Source organism: Gavialis gangeticus, unplaced genomic scaffold (genome assembly GCF_001723915.1).
Source record: "Gavialis gangeticus isolate Ggan-Ray unplaced genomic scaffold, GavGan_comp1, whole genome shotgun sequence".
Lineage (NCBI taxonomy): Eukaryota > Metazoa > Chordata > Crocodylia > Gavialidae > Gavialis > Gavialis gangeticus.
The window spans coordinates 18,216,949-18,233,865 of NW_017728998.1; the positions used below are offsets into that span (position 1 = coordinate 18,216,949).

At 41.1% G+C, this 16,917-nt stretch overlaps 1 protein-coding gene across 1 annotated transcript in view; it reads left to right on the forward strand.

The window, feature by feature from the left end:
* Positions 1-16,917, forward strand: part of CDH5 (cadherin 5) — a 57,311-nt gene that overhangs the window by 28,775 nt on the left and 11,619 nt on the right. Inside the window, exons 2-5 of the mRNA XM_019505532.1 lie at positions 9,045-9,243; positions 15,147-15,435; positions 15,531-15,647; positions 16,338-16,505. Of these exons, the coding sequence (XP_019361077.1) occupies positions 9,058-9,243; positions 15,147-15,435; positions 15,531-15,647; positions 16,338-16,505 (760 nt within the window). The 5' untranslated portion in view covers positions 9,045-9,057. The remainder of the gene's footprint in view (positions 1-9,044; positions 9,244-15,146; positions 15,436-15,530; positions 15,648-16,337; positions 16,506-16,917) is intronic.

Sequence of the window (16,917 nt, forward strand, 5' to 3'; positions counted from 1 at the left end):
ACCACCACCACCATCACCCTGCAAACCATTCAGCTGAATAGGAAGTGTGGAAGGGGCCGGGGGGGGGGTGTGCAAGACATAGGCTGCAAGACTCCCCAAGCCCCACTGTAGCACAGCTGCCTGCTGCCTCCCACAGTCCTCCAGGAACCCCCTGATGAGTCCTGGAGGGGGGGACAGGTTCTCCTGAAGGGCAACCCTCCTGGGCCTCTAGGAGGGCTCCCTCTCCCCAGGAGGAGGATGTTCCCCCTCCCACCAATCAGCTGAGTGGGGGGGGGTTGTTCTATACAGGGTCCCCACAGGGTCCCTACCCTTTGCCCCTGGGTGGGTTATCAGGGCACCAGTGCTCTCCCTTGGAGGGAGGGGGGAGGGAGAGCAGAAAACTGAGGCATATTACATGTCCTCCACCCCTGAGAAAACTGGGCGGCTATTCTAGTTAGACTGGGAGGAGGGAGATCTTCCTCACTAGTAACCGATCTAACTTTTTACAGAAGAGCCCGTATTCTTCTGCAAAAAAAAAAAAAAAAACCCAAACCTTTGAACAGTAGCATACTTTTTCTGCTAGGAAAAAGGCTTTTCTCCCAACACAAATGTAACACCTGTTCCTAGCTTCAGTCCTCAGGAAGCCTGAAGTTTTAAAAGGCTGTTGGTTTGGTGCATTCTCCAGGTAAAGGGAGGTATCTGAATACTATTGGATTGTATAAGAATATTATGTTTACTTAGTGGAAAAATAAGACCTTTGCTAACATTTCCAGAAATCAGACAATTGAAACTAGAAATAGGCAATTTCAGGCCGCAGGCTATTTTTCTGAAAAGGTATATAAGGGTCTGCCTACACGAATGAAAGTCGGGCTGGGATGTAGCATCTTGCCTCCTCAACCACAACTATACATGGACCTGATGATTAAGACTGGAAACTGAGCAACTATATACACTAATTTTCCAAGGAAGTAAAGCTTGGGGAATTACTGTTATGATTCTGAAGCAAGCATATGTATTCCAATGCAACAACATGCTTATAAAAATGCTGGTGAAACAGACAGATACAGAGATTTATTTTAAAAGTCCACGTACAGAGATCCACGTTTAGATTTGTTCAGAGGCTGCAATCAGTTTTCAGGTAGCCACATGCATTTCAGAAAGATAGATCATCTAAGAAGGCCACTTCTCAAATCTGTAAACCAGATGTGAAAATGACAATGCAAAATAAAGTGATGCAATATAGAAAAGCTCCAATTCACCTTATAGATCAATTTACATTTTCCAACAGACACACGAGAGGACCATTCTTGTAAGAGACACATGCCATATGTTCTGTACATTGCTTAAAATGTTTGGCAAAAAAGCTTTAAATATTTAAGGGGGAAAAATGTGTTTGAGTGTAAGATGACTTCCTTGTTGGGAAGGGGGGGGAAAAAAAAAAAAAACAGATAATGGTATAAGGACATGACAGCTACAAGCCCCTCAAGTCAGAGGTTTCACTGGATCCTTTTTTTATGATAGCAGAGATTTTAAAAAATACCCCATTTAGCATTTACATTGAACTGAATGCTTCAACTATCACTGAACTGCAAGTCCAAGGAAGCCAAGAAGTGCAATTTACTCTTTTAGATATAATCCCTCCTAAAAGGAAGCTACAGGTAACAAATCTGCCATGGTTTTCCTATTTCTACGCTGCCTCTCTGTTTGGCATTAGGATTCACAAGAGAAATCTTGTCTAATGGGATTTGGGAGGCCAGAGTTTGAGGTTCTGTTGCTAGTTTTAACCCAGATCCATAGCCAGAACATAAACAAGTCATTTAAGGTTTCCTTGTTTCTTGTTAACAATCTGGAAGATGCATAGTTTACCCTCTACCAACTGTGACTCATAGGAGGTTGAATTGGCTTACTCAGTGCATGTTTGTAAAGGCCTCCGATATCCCTGGATGAAAGCGGTTCTGAAGTATTAGTACAATTACTTTAATTTAGCTAGGTTTACATAAGGCTGCATGCACTATAACTGCTGTGTAAATGGAGCGTACATTGAGCCACACGTCTATAGAAAGAAAAAGGTAATTTCTTCACCTTATGTCCCTATCATGGTTACCTTGCTCTATTATTTATTGTTGCTTATTATATTCACGTGTCTTTACCCTTTGAAGTTCATAGGCATAATACAGATGATAGATAAATGGGAAAACTTTCTCCTACAGATTCTATATGACAACATATACAATTACTGTGTAGACTGCAGACAGATCAGAGTCTCCTTGTAGAATAAATCCAGCATAACTTCCCTGAATTCATTAGTCTCTTTGGACGTAAATGGGTGTCACAAAGCCAAATCTGGTTCAACGTTTCTGAGGAATATTTACAGTTAGATACAATGACAATCATACAACTTTAAATCTGACAAAATGCCAGATCAGTTTTTTGATAGAGCTAGTGAGTAATATTTGGTCGAAATGATTTTCTTGGGAAATTCTGATTCTTAAAAACAAACAAGTTTTCACAAAAAAAGGAAACTTCAGTGAAATTTATCAGGCAGATTTCTCAGCTCCAGAAAAGAATTTCTGGTCAAATCCACAGAGAGGGATAAAGAAAACAAGAATAGCCAATAGTCCGGGCACTCAGGGGGAGACTCAGGTTAAACTCCCTAAGCAAAGCAGGGATTTGAACCTGGGTGATTTCCAGCCTATTGATTATTCGAAAGGGGAGAAGGTGGTGCAAACATGGCTGGAGACCAGCATTTCCAGTTCACAGAAAATTACCTGTTTCCTTTTAAATCTATGTTTGCCCAGATCAGACTGAAACCAAACCATTTGGAACATTTCCTACCAACATGTGTGCATGCACACATTAATAAAAAAAAACATTTCTCTCCCTTCCTCCGTCTTCTTTGTTATTAACTTCACCAGAAAAAGAGAACATCAACCAGCCTTCTCATCTGACTCTCAGTCCTTGGTGCTGGGTCCTTACTCCTTTCCCTGCTCACAGTTTCTCAATGCACTCCAGCCTACCTACCCAGTTCCTGCCTACTGAAGACTCACAGACCTCCAGGCTCTTCAGTGAGATGCAGGGTCTTCAGCAGCTGGGGCAGCATGCCTGGTCTTCTCTCTCTCAAGTGCTGTCTCCCCGAACAGTACATAACAGGCTTCTATCCTGATCTGTAGAGGTGTTGCTCCACTAATACCTAATCTCCCGTTCACTAGGTTGCCTGCTGCTCCTTCCAAGCTCTTATTCCCTTTAGAAAGGAATGCAACTTGAGTTGGCCCAGCATATCACTTTTCATCAACATTTTTCAGTTTTGAAAAAAATCTGAAAGCCAAATATTCAATATCCAAACAAAAAATTGGCTCCCAATTTTTTTTTCTAATAAACCAAAAATAGCCTGTGATAAAAGTGACAAAAACAAATCATCATTTTTAATTTAAAAGTTCATGTGGGGAAGAAATGCATATTAAAACCCGTTAAGAGATGATCAGGGAATTTTTGTCCCTAACCTCATTTGTGACCATTACTTACAGCCAAATTTCTTACTTGGCATGTTTACCATCATGATTTTTCAGTTAGCCTAAAGATATTCCTGAGTACAGAAACTAAAAATCACAAGGATTCCCTAATTAGGATTACTCTGGGATCCCTCAATGAGAAGAAAGCAACTGTAGAAATTAAACTGTGTAGTCACTCACTTAAACCAAGTACTGGACCTGATTTACTTCTCTACATAGGATGCAGATATAGGACAAATCCTCATGGAAAGGGTTGGATATATAACTCAATTTTTTAACCAAGCTAACAACACTTTGAATTAGCAGGTGAGGTGTACAGCATTAGCAATGAATGTGTACCACAAACATTTTCCACAAAAGTTCACTTGAATGTTTAACAGAATTGGTTTAATCACTTTGGCATCTCATTCATATTTACTTTTCATAGCCACTTCAGTGCAATGGCCCGCCAGCAGGGGCCACGCGCTTCTTGACCTGCTGCTCACAAACAAGGATGAATTGGTGGGGAACATGTAGTAGTAGATGGCAACTTGGACAGCAGTGACTATGAGATAATAAAGTCCAGGATCCTGAAAAAAGGCAGGTTGGAAAGCAGCAGAGTAAGGACCCTGGACTTCAGGAAAGCAGACTTTGGCTCACTCAGGGAATACATGGGCAGGATCCCTTGGGAAGCCAGTCTGATGGGGAGAGGAGTCCAGGAGAGCTGGCTGTACTTTAAGGAAGCCTTACTGAGAGTGCAGGAATAAACCATCCCAATGCATAGGAAGACTAGCAAGTATGGAAGAGGACTAGCTCGACTTAGCAGGGAACTTGTCAGCAAACTAAATAACAAAAAGGAAGCTTATGAGAAGTGGAAACTTGGACAAATTACTAGGGAAGAATATAAGAGCATTGCTGGAACATGCAGGGATGAAGTCAGGAAGGCCAACGCGCAATCGGAGTTGCAACTAGGAAGAGATGTAAAGGGTAACAATATGGGTTTCTATAAGCGTGTTGATAGCAAAAGGATGATCAGGAAATTGTGGGTCCCTTACTGAATGAGGAGGCAACCTTGTGACAAAGGATGCAGAAAATGCTGAAGTGCTCAATGCCTTTTTTGCCTCAGTCTTCACCAGCAAGGTCAGCTCCCAGACTACAGCACCTGGCAACACAGTTTGGGGAAGAGGTGAGCAGCCAACAGTGGCAAAAGAACAGGTTAGGGACTATTTAGAAAAGCTGGACATGTACAAGTCCATGGGGCTGGACGGGATGCACCCGAGGGTGTTGAAGGAGCTGGCTGATGTGACTGCAGAGCCACTGGCCATCATCTTTGACAACTCATGGAGATCAAAAGAGGTCCTGGATGATTAGAAAAGGGGCAAACACAGTGCCCATATTTAGGAAAGGGAAAAAGGAAGATCCAGGGAACTACAGACCAGTCAGCCTCACCTCAGTCCCTGGAAAAACCATGGAGCAGATCCTCAAGAAATCCATTTCTAAGCACTTGTAGGAGAAAAAGGTAATTAGGAACAGTCAGCATGGATTCACCAAGGGCAAGTCATGCCTGACCAACCTGATGGCTGTGGGAGACCATATCAAAGGCCTTGCTGAAATCAAGATGCACCCCATCCACCAGTCTCCCTGCATACACAGAGCCAGTCATCTCATCATAGAAGGCATTCTCCCAGGCAAACTAAGGAAGTCTGAGCTAGATAAATGGACTGTAGGGTGGATAGAAAACTAGCTGGAGCATTGGGCTCAGAGAATAAGAATCAATGACTCATTGTCTAGTTGGCAGCCAGTATCAAATGGAGTGCCCCAGGGGTTGGTCTGGGGGGCAGTTTTGTTCAATGTCTTCATCAATGACCTGTAAGATGACATAGAGTATACACCCTTAGCAAGTTTGCAGATGACACCAAGCTGGGGGAAGTAGTAAATATGCTGGAAGGTTGCGCTAGGATTCAGAGTGACCTAGACAAACTGGAGGATTGGGACACAAGAATCTCATGAGATTCAACAAGGAGAAATGCAACGTCCTGTAGTTAGGATGGAACAATCCCAGGCCCCAATACAGGCTGGGGACTGACTGACTGGCTGGGCAGCAGCTCTGCAGGAAAGGGCCTGGGGGTTACAGTGGACAATAAGATGTATATGAGTGACCAGCGTGCCTTTGTTGCCAAGAAATCTAATGGGATACTGGGCTGCACTAGTAGGAACGTGGACAGCAGATTGAGCAAAGTAATTATTCTGCTCTATTCTGCACTGGTGAAGCCATATCTGGAGTACTGTGTCCAGTTTTGAGCCCCCCCCCCCCACACACACACACACACTATAGAAAGTATATAGACAAGTTGGAGAGAGTGCAGCAGAGGACAATGAAAATGGTTCAGGGAGCTAGGGCACATGACCTATGTGGAGAGGCTGAGGGAACTGGGTTTATTTAGGCTGCAGAAGATAATACTGAGAGGATTTAATAGCAGCCTTCAACTATCTGAAGCGGGGTATGGTCTTGATTACCAACAACATGCAGCTAGCTCCCTCCAATACAGATAAGCATTTCCTATCGATCTTTCTGCATGGCTGGGCACTGACTGGCTAAGCAGCAGCTTTGCAGAAAAGGACCTGGGGCTTACAGTGGACAATAAGCTGAATATGAACCAGCAGTGTGCCCTTGCTGTGAAGAAGTCTATGGGAATGTTGAGCTGCATTAGTAGGAGCGTGGCCAGCAGATCGAATGAAGTGATTCTTCAGCACTGGTGAGGCCACATCTGTGGTACTGCGTCCAATTTTGGTTCCCCCACTACAGAAATGATGTGAACAAATTGGAGAGAGTTCAGCAGAGGGCAAGAAAAATGGTTAGGGGGCTGGGGTATAGGACTTATGAGGAAAAGCTGATGGAACTTGGATTATTTAGTCTGGAGAAGAGAAGATTGAGAGGGGATTTAATAGCAACATTCAACTACCTGAAGGGTGGATCCAAAGAGGATGCAGCTGGACTGTTCTCAGTGGTGACAGATGACAGAACAAGGAGCAATGGGCTCAAGTTGCAGCCAGGGAAGTTTAGGGTGGATATTAGCAAAACTCTCACTAGGAGGGTGGTGAAGCACTGGAACAAATTACCTAGCGAGGTGGTGGAATCTCCATCCTTGGATATGTTTAAGACTCAGTAAGACCCAGGATGATCTAGCTGGGGATGGTCTTGCTTTGAGCATGGGGGGTTGGACTAGATGACCTCCTGAGGTCCCTTCCAACCCTCATTTTCTATGTTTCTGTGATTCTATTATTCTTTTTTAAAAACAGAGCAGTTTAGTCTGTTGGCCCAGGAAGTTTTGGTCCAGGAAGTGTAGTAAGTGTAGACTCAGACCCAAGGATATCATACAGTGGCTCCACCCGAGAAGCACTCATAGGAAGGAAATGTGACTCAATCCATTTATTTGTTGTTCTAGTAGGGTGTTGCAGGGGACAGAAGTTACTGCAGCACTTGACAAGGTGTAGCTTGCTTCCCCTTCTCAGACCTGGCTGCTACCTTGGGTAGAAGGTAGGGATGGATGATCTGTCCCACACTTCACCCATCTGCTAAGTCACTGGAAGTTCCTGCTTCTGGCTGTTCCCACAGGCTGTACAGGACATACTATCCTGTGTTCACACTCACGAACACTTCTCTTGACTGTCTGTGGAGAACTAAAATATTGAAAAGTGAATTGTCACAGCCAAAAAATGCCAGGGATAAGGTGGGGTGGTTCCAAGCAGGGAGTGGGGGGTGACACAGTGCAGTCACACACATGTCCCTCTGGCTGTGTTATGATTGCACAGTGAGCACATTGCTCATGGACATATGGAGCTCCTGACAGCTGGAGCACCAACATGTGTAGGGAGCTCTCCATTTCTGGGGGAAAGAGATGAGGCTGCAGTTCTAAACCCAGCCACAAGACAGAAAACCAGTTTATTTGGGAACAAAGAATCTCTTAACAAGAAACTAGCAGAAGTAAAATCATTTCAAGACTGGAAACCATGAACAGGGATCTGCTGAGTAAAATTAAATGTTTATGTCGTAACCAAACTAAAGTTCAGTGTACTGTACAGGTGGCTCTGCGGATGTGAGGAGACCAGTGGATGTGGTATACCTTGATTTTAGCAAGGCTTTTGATACAGCCTCCCACAGCATTCTCGCAGGCAAGCTAAGGAAGTATGGGCTGGATGAATGGACTGTAAATTGGATAGAAAACTGACTGGATCATTGGTGCTCAGAGGGTAGTAATCAATGGCTCAATGTCTGGTTGGCAGCTGATATCAAGTGGAGTGCCCCAGGGCTCAGTCCTGGGGCTGGTTTTGTTCAATGCCTTCATCAACGACCCTCAGCAAGTTTGCAGATGACACCAAGCTGGGAGGAGTAGTAGATATGCTGGAGGGTAGGGCTAGGATTCAGAGTGACTGAGACAAATTGGAGGATTGGGCCAAAAGGAATCTCATGAGATTCAACAGGGACAAGTGCAAAGTCCTGCACTTAGGATGGCACAACCCCATGCACCAGTATAGGCTGGGGGTGAATGGCTGGGCAGCATCTCTGCAGAAAAGGACCTGGGCATTACAGTGGAACAAGAAGCTGAATATGAGCCAGCAGTGTGCCCTTGGTGCCAAGAAGGCTAATGTCATCCTGGGCTGCATTGGTTGGTGTGTTGCCAATAGGTCAAGAGAAGTGATTATTCCCCTCTATTCACCATGGGTAAGGCCCCATCTGGAGTACTGTGTTCAGTTTTGGGCCCCCCACTACACAAAGGATGTGGACAAATTAGAGAGTCCAGAGGAGGGCAACCAAAATGGTTTGGGGACTGGGGGACATGATTTATGAGGAAAGACTGAGGGGAACTGGGATTATTTAATCTTAGAGAAGAGGAGACTGAAAGGAGATTTAACAGCAGCCTTCAACTACCTGAAGGGGGGTTTAAAAGAGGATGGGTTCTCAATTGTGGCAGATGACAAAATAAGAAGCAATGGTCTCAGATTGCAACAAGGGAAGTTTAGGTTAGATATCAGGACATTTTTTTCTCACTACGAGGCTAGTAAAGCACTGGAACAAGTTACCCAGAAAAGCTGTGGACTCTCTATCCTGGGAGATTTGTAAGAACAGGCTTGACAAAGCCTTGGCTTGGATGATCTAGTTGTGGATGGTCCTGCTTTGAGCCGGGGGCTGTGGACCAGATGACTTTCTGAGGTCCCTTCCAACCCTCATTTTCTATGATTTTCTCATTGACGATGTTGTTGCTGTTGCAGGAAATATTTTCATATTCTTTGAAATAGTGCTCTCTGAAATTCCTGTTTTGAAACAATTCAGCGGGACCACCATAAATGGCTTGAGTTTTCATGTAGTTAAACTGAGATAAACCTACTAAATTTGAGTGGAATTAAGCCTGACATAAAAGGGGAGGGGAAGAGCTCAGTAGATTTAACAACTCACCCATGGAGTTGAGCAAAATTTAAGCTTTGTGGGTTTGAATACACCTAGAATTGATTTACCATTGCTGGAGACATCTCAGTCCTACTTTCCCTGTTAGTCTCACATTTTATTGTGTTTTCTAGGTTGTGAAAGAAGATGAAAGATCTTATTCTCCTTTTTTCCTTGGTCTTGGTGCCAACCTTGGCTTACACAGAAAATCTGAAGACAAAACTAAACTTTTCAAACAGCACCACCCATAAACGACTTAAGAGAGACTGGATATGGAATCAAATGCATATTCTGGAAGAGATGAGTTCACCATTACCACATTATGTTGGGAAGGTAAATAATATGCTTTTGGAAGTCAACCAGCAATTAACAGCTAGGAATTAAGACAATATATAAGAATCATGAACACTTACCTCTTGACCTTTGAGGCAAAATGAAAGGAAAAAGGAACTAAAATAAGGTTTTATAGCAAAGCAATGGAGTTAATATTGTAAAACTTTGAATATTATTGTAATAAATGAAGACATAACTTAGTAGTACAATATAAGCTGATTTTTCAGATTGGTGAATGAGGGAGTCTGTAAAATAGGAAAGGTTGTTGATAAACTGAAGGAGGGAAGACTATATATATTGTATACATTAATATTGCAATTGCCATTCTGATAGCTCAGAAAACTGCCTTTTCAGAATGTATTGGGGGCGGGGGAGGCAGATCCTCATCCAGTATAAATTGGCCAAACTGCCTTAACTCTCAAAGGAGCAATGCCAGTTTACACCAGCTAAGCATTTGGTTTATGTGACTTGGTTCAAAGATTAACTTGTGCCTGTGTTTAATATGTTTTTAAATTCTGTCAGCTGTTCTCCTCTTAGTGGGAAAGTTAGCAAGAGGGAAGTGGTAGTGTGTGGTTCAATAGCAGAGACAAGTCCTAATTACAAGAGAAATCGTTACCTTTATAAATCAATAGAGTAATTATTAGGAAGCTTAGTGCGCATGTCTTCCTTTCTCCTCATTCATCAATGACTCTAGATTATGGTGTATTACATCGGGAACAAACGCTTGCTTATATTCACTGTTTATAGAGTAACTTTCAAGTATCTGGAGTGAATTTGAACAGTTTTGCAAATCTATTTAATAAATCGTTACACTCACACGCATCTTCCCCCATACTACTTGTATCGAGTAAGAGAATTTAACATTCAAACTGGCAGGCAAGGTTCTTTGAGTAGATGTGATATCTTCTGTTAGACCCACTGAGTAGTTGGAAAAAAGTTCTTGGCAAGCTTTTGGGTGCAATCACCCTTCTTCAGGCATAGGGAGTGAGAGAAGCTAAATCTGTGGCAGGATGTCAGTGAGAATGTAAATAGGTAGAAATTAGAAAGACAAAAGGTAAAGCAAAGCGGTAAAGCAGAAAGGGGAGGGGGAAGAAAGCAGGGGGGAAAAGACTAAAGGGAGATGTTACAGTGATAGAATACAAGGTAGAAAAGAGGCTGTCTGTGAAAAAGGAAATAGTCAGGGACAGGAGAACAAGAATGAGAGAAGCTCAAAGCGTGAGAGGATGTAGTAAAAATATTAATAGGTAGAAAAGGAAAAAACAAAAAGGTAAAGCAGGGAAGGAAGTGGGGAGAAAGCAAGGGGGAAAGGAAAAAAAAATGGCCAAAGGGAAACACTACAGTAGTAGTAGTAGTAGTAATAATACAAGGTAAGAAAGAGGTTCTCAATGAAGAAGGAAATAGTAGGAAATCAGGGAGAGAAAAGGCAGAAAAGTAGGGGAGGGGAGAAAAGGTGGGTGAAAAGAAGAATGTAAGTGGTTAGGCCAGGCAGGTACCTGGTGAATCAGATGGCAGGCAGGTTGTAATGTGTCATAAAACCCATGTCTATACTGAGTCCCTGATTTTTGCATCCAGTAGATTTATGAAGAGAAGTTGGTTGGCTCAGTTGGTCTAATAATATATACCACATCTACTCAAAGAACCTTGCCTGCCTATGTCCTTAGACCAACACGGGTACAACCAAAAACCTTCATTCAGACTGTTGAATCATATTTAGCCTCTACTCTAGCTGAAAGTCAGTTATGTTTAGAATATGTATAATCTGCAAGTGGACAGGCTTGTATGGCAATCACAACAGTATTTCAAGGCAACAATTTGTCCCATCAACAAGCAATATTGCATCCTTTCAGAAATCTGTTTTCCAAAATAGTTTTAATCTATTCATTGTGCTGCAATACCACAGTTGCCCCCTAAAGCAACAAATAAAATTACTGAACTTGTGCTTCATTTTTAAAAGACAAAGCTGTAAAATGCTGAAAGTGTGTAATTGCAGATTCATGATTTTGCATTTCATTATGGACTCCTAGATACAAATCTGTGCCAATTAAAAATGCTAAGAATAATTGGAATGAATGAAGTTTTATTTGTGCACAACTTTTTATTTATTTAATTGGTTCAAAAGTCAAGATGTGCAAAGAATACTGGATGCAAAAATGAAACACTTATGTTCTCCTGTAATGCAGTAAATTACTTGTGCACATATGCAGCATAAACAGCTAGTGGAGCTACCTAAGGTGTAGGTATAATCAGTATAATTTATCATCAGTATAAATACCAGGCAGAAGGCAGGGCAGGATGGTGCCATAGGTTTATTAATAGACTGATGGCCTGATCCAGCAGGACTTGGACTGGGCCCAAAATGCCATTCTACCAATTCTTAAAAGAAAAAAGGTTCTTCCTATATCTGGCTGCATGGGTTTCATTTATAGGCCCTTATTCAAAGTCATAGATCAGATCCCAGCAGGGAACTCTTGTTCTCAAGGCAGATTAGACAATTTGCAGAGAATCTAGGAAGAATTAAAGTCTAACTCCTTTATAGCTACAGACTGCCCAATTTATAATTTTAGACTAGTATACTTATTAGTACTTGGTCTCCTTATTTGTGTGTCTGTGCAAAATTTGCAACCTCTAATTAAACAATAATGCTGACTGCAAGTCTCTTTAATAAGAAAAAAATCATTCACCATGACATCTAAAAAGAGTTACAAGTCAGACCTGTCAGCCACTCTCCAGACTGACTGCAAACAGGTTTCCAGTCTCTGGGTTGCTTTTTTCCCCCTCCATCAAGCCATCAAAATATAACCATAAAGATCTGGCAGCTAAATCCAACAAGTTTTCTATATATTGTAAATATATAAATCAACCTTTAAAATACACATAGGGTGGAAATTACAAGAGGGCTCTGTATTGACCTAACTCTATAACAGTTGGAATAAAGGGCAGGTCTACCATTGACTTCGAAGGCTGCAGGCTTTTGCCAGCACTTGGTGTTTTTTAAAATGTTACCCTTATTCTATAGTCTACTTTGCCACCCTCCTCCCTTTTTTTTTTAAACAATGTGTGTGCACATCAGATTATACAGAAATCCATAGTGCTGCAGTTGGGAATTTTGTGGTTCCAAGGTTTTTTCAAATTTAATGAAAGAAATGAATTGTTAACAAAAACAACAAGAACAATAATAATAATAATAATGAGTGTTGACCTGCTTGCAAACTCATTAACCCCAGGCCATCACTCATAAAATTCTATGATTAGCTGCACATCGCTCAGGAAAAGTTCTTCCAATCTTGTCCTTCAATTTGAACTAGTTTGACATTTTTCAGATAAATGCAGTTGTACGTTTTCTTCCCATGTACGACAATCAGCATTTGTCAGCCTGTCTTGGTAAAGGGAAGCAGACCATTCTGGATCAGCGCTGTTTACTGCCAGAGAGCAAGAGAGAAAGAGGCCAGGGGGTACTCTAAGCTTACAGAGGGTATCTCTGTTTCATTTCAGATCAATTCAGCAGGAGATTGAGGAGAACACTTCTATTCCTGGAGCTGTCCTAAATAAGAGAATAATTCACTTTGTAGTATGCTCTGTGGTCTTTCAACAGTGGAGTGCTTCTGATTACTTTTGCAATGTCTGTGTTCAATGGATTGCATTTGCAGGATTCAACATTTGATAAGCTTTTTTGAAAAGGCCACAGCAACAGGATGGCAGAACTGAGTGGCAGCTACAGGAATATGCTGATACACTTTGATTTTACCTTTTGTGACCTTGGACACTTTCCTTGTAGGTTCAATCCCACACTTTTAACCAAGGCAATTTTGCAAGTCCCTACACTTTTACACTGATTAAGTAAATAAAAGATTGAGCAAGAAGGCACAGACCAGACTCTGATTTTTTTTTTATAAGTAGGGGTTTTTGCCTATTTTTCTAAGCTATTCCTCATCAGCCCTACAAATCAGGAAGCCATATAGGTGACCTGAAATGTAGAGTATGGGAAGAGAGTTTTCATGACATCACAGAAAAGAAGGATATGTAGCAAAGACTGTTCAACAACAAATTATGAACAGCCAGAAGAGTCAGATTCTGAACTCAAAAGCAATTGCAACCTGTGAGAGCATCAAAAACATAGGACTAGAAATTCTTTGCAAATTATTATGACCTTGTTATGATCTCATTCTTGGTAAATATCAACTGTACTAAGAACACTAACATAGTAGATAAGTCAGTGTATGGTAGATGTCATTAAATGGCATAAATCTCCCATCAAGCACCTTGCCAAAAGGAATAGGAATGGAAAAAAATCAGTTACCTCTAAATTAATTACGATGTATCATTCCATTTGAGATTGCATTCAATTATTTTTTTAAAAGTTGATTGTCTGGTTCTGTTTCCTTTTCTTTCTTTAATTTGTTACTCTTTTTCTTAAATTATTAACTCTCCAAGTTGGAGACTAAATCTTATTGGAAGTTTTCAACATGCCTAGCATAGTGTGGTCTCAATTATAAGCCAAATAACAGCTGATTATTTATTAATCAGTTATTATTTACTATGGTGCCAGGCAACGTAGCCTGCTGAGGGGCTCTGCACTCAAGGGAAAGCCCAACCCCCTAAGTTTTACTATTGACCTCAGTCAGTACAGAATTTCACCCAATGATTTAAAACCTCTGAGATAAATGGCACTAGCCAGAAAAATCAGTGCAGTTCTAAGTTTGATTTAAGGTTTCCTTTGATGAAAGTATCCATCAACTATTCATCAAATATGCTTATTTATTCAGTTGAACTGTCATATACTTATTATTGTTCAACACTTGGATGAGGCTTACAACTGTTCTGTTAAAGGAAAGAAACTTAAACACAGAGGACGCATCCCCACAAATGGGAATGTGCGTTTCCCTAGGGACAAACACCAGCAGCACAGTATGTGCCACTGCTCTTTGTCTTTGTGCGTTCTGGCACACGGCACATTGCCCCAAGTGGGGTAGAGGAGGCTGAGGCCAGCACCTGGGCTTGCCCCAGCAGCCTTACCTGGGGTCCTGGGGGCCTCCAGGGGCTGAAGCCATGGGGAGAAGTCTGGCCAGAGGGAGCCTGGCCAGCAGCCAGAGCATGGCTTTGGCCAGCCAGGTTCTGGTTTCAGTAGTGCACACTACCGCCACCTACACCACCCCACTTTACTGTCGGTTCTTTTGACACTGGGATCTCATGCTGTCAACCCTCTTCTCACCCCCGCTCTGTAAATTAGCAGCATGAGGAATACCTGCATGTGTGGTGTGCAATGCTGCAGACGAGTCTGCAGTGCCACATCTGGACACACCTAGAGAGAGCAAGATCTAGTGAGTTAGGGTGAGTCAGTTTGTATGTTCATTTAGGGAAACAGAGATTGCCTTTCAGAAGACATATGCTAAGTAGTTTCTTTTTTTGTCTCAGATGGGCACTCAAAATGATTAGCTGTTTTTACAATATTGGGATAAGGTAACATTTTTATTGACAAATTCCCCCCCCCAAATTTAAGGGCATCTTCTAGTTCCAACATTTAGGCCTGGAAATTCAAATCATCTTCAATGGATGAATGAGCTCTGTACTTGGGTTAATTTACCAACGGGATGGCCAGTAGGATGGAATAGTGACAAGGTTGTATCAAATGACCTCAGATATCCACCATGAGAAACTTCACTTTGTGCATATAATAATTTGACAAGGTTCATAGGAAAACTAGGCTAGAATTATCTGATTTAGACTCGTGACTGTTGCTTGGCAGTTTTACAAAGGAAAATGTTCATAGATGTGCTAAAGTAATGACTTTCACTAGTTTCTGAATTATTGCATAGTTCTGTCTGTCCAATTATGAACATCTCTGTGCAGATATCATTCTTGTTTTAGATCTGAAAGCTCATTTTTCTGTGAATTATGCCTTCTAGATCATATCCAGTGTAAGGAATAAGAATGCCAAGTACGTTCTTGAGGGGGAACATGCCAACACCATTTTTAAAGTTGACGAAGTGACTGGAGATGTATATGCATTCGAGAGGCTGGACCGTGAAAAGAAATCAGAGTATGAGCTGACAGCTCTTATTATTGACAAAATAACTAACCAACGGATGGAGCCACCATCCAGATTTATTATCAAAGTCCATGATATTAATGACAACGTCCCCATATTTGTACAAAAAGTGTTTAATGGATCTGTGCCAGAAATGTCATCAATAGGTAGGTGTTTTAACTACTCACTTACGCTTATGTTTCTGTGTAGAGAGGGTTTTTAAAAAAAATAAATAAATGTATCATTTGATGTTTTTTTCTAGGCACTTCAGTCACCAAAGTGACAGCAGTAGATGCTGATGACCCAACAGTTACAGGTCATGCCACAGTCATATACCAAGTCATTGAAGGAGAAAACTATTTCACAGTTGATGAATCTGGTAGGTATGATACACATTTCAACTTTTACCTTCTACTTTAAGGAATGTCACAACTTTAAGCCTTAATCTTTCTGGACAAGCTGGAGAATAAGTTAGAAGTTTAGTTATCAGCAAGAATTTATATGTTCAGGGATGTTTCGTACTAGCAACACTGACAAATGTCACTCTCTCTATTATTTGGAAATCTGAAGGTAAGGTAATAAACCACAAGTGTTTGTGTGATGAATGCTGAGAAGGGAGATAGCAGAGCAGCACCTTGGTTAGGGAGCATGGGGCAGAGAGCAGAAAGCAGAGCAAAAGATCATGTAAGGGAAAGGGGATCAAAGCAGAATTTGGGGAGACTGCAGTCATGCATACCAACATTACAGCAACAAAGGTAGTGTATCTACTAAAGGTAGCACAGTAACAACTGAGAACAACCTGCAAGGGGTTTTTTTTTATTTTTTTAGTTGCTCTGACTCCACCAGTTATATGTATTTAGTTAGTATATATACATATTTAATATCTAGGGAGACAAAATACTGGATCAAATATCCAAAATATTTCCTCCTGCAGAGATTAGATTTATAACCACAGCATATATAGTCCAAATGCTAATAAAATCAATGACATCTAAGAAAAAAATTGCAATAAAGTTTAAGTAACAAGTCCTGTTAGAATGTCTAATCATCTTTCACATGGCTTTTTTAGGTGTGATTTCTACAGCCACTGCTAATTTAGACAGAGAAGCTCAAACTACCTATAAAATAGTTGTGAAAGCAAAAGACTCTTTAGGGAATACTGGTAGAGAAGGAAGCACTGCAACAGTCTTTATTACTTTGTTGGATATCAATGACAACTTCCCAACGTTTAAAAAAGGTAAGGATTATGAACGTATTTCATTGCAGAATTAATAGTCAAAACAAAGAAAATGGTTTTATCAGAGTTCATACAATCAAAATTATTACTGCCTAAAAAACTATTAAAAATATTGTAAATTCAACACATTTTTACTATTCCACTCCAACCCTGGCCCCTTGCTTCGGGCACAGCTTTGAGGTGCATCTAGGACAGAATGCACCCATTCAATACTATCTCCTTCATTCTGCACTGCATTTTGACATTTGAGGGGCCATGATTTTTTGACTGAAAACAAAAAGAAAAGAAAACCTTTTGTCTGTAAGGATAAGTAACCTTTGGATTCCCTGTGAAAAAATGTTGATCTTAATTTTTATCCATAATGTAAGTCATTAACGAAAACTCACTATTGCTTTTTTTTTTTTTTTTTTTT